The sequence below is a fragment of the Trachymyrmex cornetzi genome, unplaced genomic scaffold (assembly GCF_001594075.2).
Source record: "Trachymyrmex cornetzi isolate Tcor2-1 unplaced genomic scaffold, Tcor1.1 scaffold1925, whole genome shotgun sequence".
Taxonomy (NCBI): domain Eukaryota; kingdom Metazoa; phylum Arthropoda; class Insecta; order Hymenoptera; family Formicidae; genus Trachymyrmex; species Trachymyrmex cornetzi.
The window spans coordinates 19,807-23,619 of NW_017296556.1; the positions used below are offsets into that span (position 1 = coordinate 19,807).

General features: G+C 37.7%; 1 protein-coding gene across 1 annotated transcript; it reads right to left on the reverse strand.

Moving 5' to 3' along the window:
• Window positions 1-1,322: 1,322 nt before the first annotated feature.
• LOC108759539 (uncharacterized protein K02A2.6-like) lies at window positions 1,323-2,842 on the reverse strand. The gene is made up of 2 exons (XM_018505022.1): window positions 2,161-2,842; window positions 1,323-1,984 (listed from the first exon to the last, which is right to left on the reverse strand). Exons 1-2 carry the CDS (start codon window positions 2,744-2,746, stop codon window positions 1,968-1,970), a joined length of 603 nt encoding a protein of 200 aa, XP_018360524.1. The 5' UTR covers window positions 2,747-2,842; the 3' UTR covers window positions 1,323-1,967.
• Between the last annotated feature and the right edge of the window lie 971 nt (window positions 2,843-3,813).

A 3,813-nucleotide genomic window follows, 5' to 3' on the forward strand; every position in this document is an offset into this window, starting at 1 on the left:
CAGCCTCTGGGAATTCCATATAGTGACCCAAATCTGTAGATACGATTGGATTGGGATCTTCTTCCTTCTTGTTCCCTTCTGCTCCTTTTGTGTCAGGAGAGAATGTGACTTTCTTTTTTACTTCGGTTCTACGTAATTGATCGATATGTCTCTTGAAAACGTACTCACTGTCGAGTTTGATGAGATAGTGGAGTTGACCAAACTTCCTAATAACTGTTCCAAATTTCCATACAGGTTTTTGGTTTGTAAAATAACGTGCCTGTACTCTTCCTCCCAACGGTATACTGCGGGTGCCTGGAATTCTTTTGTAGTTGACAATATTCTTCATTGGCTTGAGGATATCCAATTTAATGCGGAAGTTGCGCTGGAGATAAAGTTCCGCCGGAGATTTTCCACACGCAAGTGGTGTAGCTCTATATTTGAATAAAATTTCTCGAACCTTTTGGGTTAGTGTAAGAGGTTCCTCTTGCATCGACTTCAAACGTTGTTTCAGTGTTTGCACATTTGCCGCAAGACCATTCGTAGCAGGATGACCTGGAGCTATCAATTTTTGGAAAATGCCGCTTCTATGGCAGAAGTGTTTAAATGTTTTACTAACAAAAATTGTTGCGTTGTCGGATACCATCACTTTAGGAAAACCATGAGTCGAAAAAATATCTTTTAATAGATCTATAGTCTTTTCTGATGTCGGTGCTTCTTTGATGATTCGTATTTCAGCCCATCTTGAACGAGCATCTATTACAATTAGAAAATAGTGGTTTTCAAATGGTCCTGCATAGTCTATGTGAATCCGGTCCCAATTAGACGTTGGTTCTTCCCAATGGTGTGTTGGAGCCTTTGCTGGGTTAGTTTTTACTTCTGCGCACTTTTGACAGGATCTTACTGTGTTTTCGATGTCTCGGTCTATTCCCTTCCAGATACAGTAGCGACGTGCCAGTTGTTTCATTTTTGTAATGTCAAAGTGTGTTTTGTGTAATTCTTCGAGAATTTTTGATTGTAGTCCTTTTGGAATGACTGCGCGTTGACCCTTGAATATTATTCCGGCTTCAAGTGTGTATTCGATGTTGTCAGCTTCACCATTACGTAAGGCCTGTTTGATTTTCGAAAGGACTTCATCCTTATCAGTTTCTTGAATAATTTTTTCAGTAGTAAGTTCTTCAGTTGAAATTTCGAAGATGGTCGAATAACAAAGTTGATGAACTTCTTCATTGATGGCAATATCAGTCGAATAATACCTTTGATGTATTGGAGCTCTGGATAAACAGTCTGTATTAATGTTTTCATTTCCTTTCTTATGTTCAACTTCATAAACAAATCCTGATAAAAACGATGCATATCGAAGTAAACGGGCTGAAGTCATCGCTGGCAATTTATTATTTTGGTGGAATATTCTAGTGAGAGGTCGATTATCCGTTATCAGTTTAAATTTGCGTCCGAATACGTACATAAAGAAGTGATTGATTGCAAATACAATTACAAGAGCCTCACGGTCAAGTTGACTGTAATTCCTTTCTGCTGGCGTTAACGATCTGGATGCAAAAGCAATGGGTTTTTCGATACCGTTAAGGACGTGCGATAGGATTCCTGCAATGCCTGTAGGGCTGGCATCACATGTAACAACTAATGTAGATTTTGGATTATAAGGCGTTAAAATTCGATCACTTGAAATTTCATTTTTGAGTTTCAAAAATGCACCTTCACAAGCCTTGGTCCATTTGAATGTTGAGTCTTTAACGAGTAATTTCCTCAATGGGTAAGTAATTGTTGACGCATCCGGAATGAATCTTGAGTAGTATGTTACCATACCTAGAAAACGGCGTACATCGTCAGCAGTGGATGGTCTAGTCATGTTGACAATGGCTTCAACTTTCTTGGGAGATTTCGAGATTTTGTTGAATCCAATAGTATGTCCAAGATATTCGATTTCTTCTTGGAAGAATGAACATTTACGTCGGTTAAGATGTAAGTCATATTTCTTTAGACGCTGTAAACAAGCATATAGATTTTCCTGACACTCTTCCTTAGTAGATCCATGAACGATTATATCATCGAAATACGATAGCGTTTTATTGAGGCCAGACAAAATTTGATCTATGATGCGATTGAATTCCGATGGAGCTGTTTTAATACCGAATGAGAGCCTGTTCATTCGGTACGTACCTCGGTGTGTTGAGATAGTTTGTATTTCACTGCTTTCTTTATCGACCTTCAAATGTAAGTATGCTTTAAATAAATCAAGACGGCAAAAGAATCGTGAATCCCGTAAACTATTTAATATTTCATCGATTCGTTGAATTGGGTAGTTAGCTGAAATTAGCCTCTGATTGACTCCCATTTTGTAATCCACGCATAAGCGGACACCCCCATCGGTTTTAGGAATAACAACTAATGGCGATCCCCAGTCACTTAAGGTCACTTTAGAGATAATGCCTGCCGCTTCAAGGTCGTCAAGTTCCTTTTCAACTTTTTCTCGCAGTGCGTAAGGTATTTCTCTTCCCTTATGGAAGATGGGTTTTGCGCCTTCTCGTAATTGAAGTGAAATTAAAAATTCTGGCACGCATCCTATTTTTTCTTCAAAAATATCTGGAAAGTGGTTAATAATGTTTTCAATATTATTGATTGCTGGAATTTGAGGATCAATAGTGTTGGCTCCCAATTCTTTATCAATTTCCTGGAGATTTATGTTTAGATTACGAATCCAACTTCTTCCTAAGAGTGGCGACATATTATCTGGAACAATGTACATCTTTTCAAAAGATACTTTATCTTTATAACGAACTTCAACTTTAATTTCTCCATCTGGAAGAAATACATTATTTGTATATGATCGAAATGCAATAGTTGATGTACGTGGTTTGTTGCTTAGATTCAATTTTTTAAATTCCTTCCGTGGAAGCAATGTAACTCCTGCACCAGAATCGACTTCGAATGTTTGAGGTTGTCCTTCAATAACAACTGTAGTAAAATACTTCTTGGACTTATCGCGTTCTGAGCCTTGATTTTCGTATATATCAATAATATGATTGACTCCATAAGCTGATATTTCCTCCCGTATACAATTAGTTGATTTTGTGTTAGATGTATTAGCTTCATTATTGTTCAGAAGTGATCGTATACAAACCTTAGAAAGATGACCCGTTTTATCACATGCGGTACATTTAAGAGTTGATTTGTTTGTCCGGCAATCCTTTGCAATATGATTACTGTTACCGCAACGTAAGCATAGACCTTCGATTCCCAATTGTCTGTAATCAATTTTTGATTTAGATCTGGTCTTATTATTTTTGTATCTACCAGGGCTTTTTGCGCTGAATTTATGGTTTGATGTCGAATTATCACGTCTGGACTTCCGCTGCCTTGTTACTTTTTTAACATCTTCAGTGTGATTAGCTGTATTCAGAGACGGTTGATTCTTTGAAAGTTCGCGACTGTCAATTTTGGAAGCTTCTAGTACGAGGGCCTTTCCTGTGATTTCTGTGAATGTTAATGCATCAGATTGAAGTAGTTGTTCGCGAATAGTGTTGTCCTTTATACCTCTAATGAATTGAGCACGTAAAAATATGTCTGAAATTGAAGTTTTACATTTACATGGTGAGACAAAATCACAATCACCTATGTCTTGACGTAAGAGTGCTATATATTCAGCAATTGATTGATCTTCATTATGGTACGTCGAAAGAAAACGATGTTGTGCTACTAATATATTTTTCTTTGGGCTGTAACCGTACTCGCGAGCAACGGCACAACTTCGTCGCGTGTTCTCGGTACTCAAAGTACGCAAAAGTATCTTCTCTCCCTCGGTAGCAGAATTTT

Bases quoted from the DNA above. Each gene is read 5' to 3' on its own strand.
- LOC108759539 (XM_018505022.1), bottom strand. From the start codon at position 2,746: ATGTACATTGTTCCAGATAATATGTCGCCACTCTTAGGAAGAAGTTGG.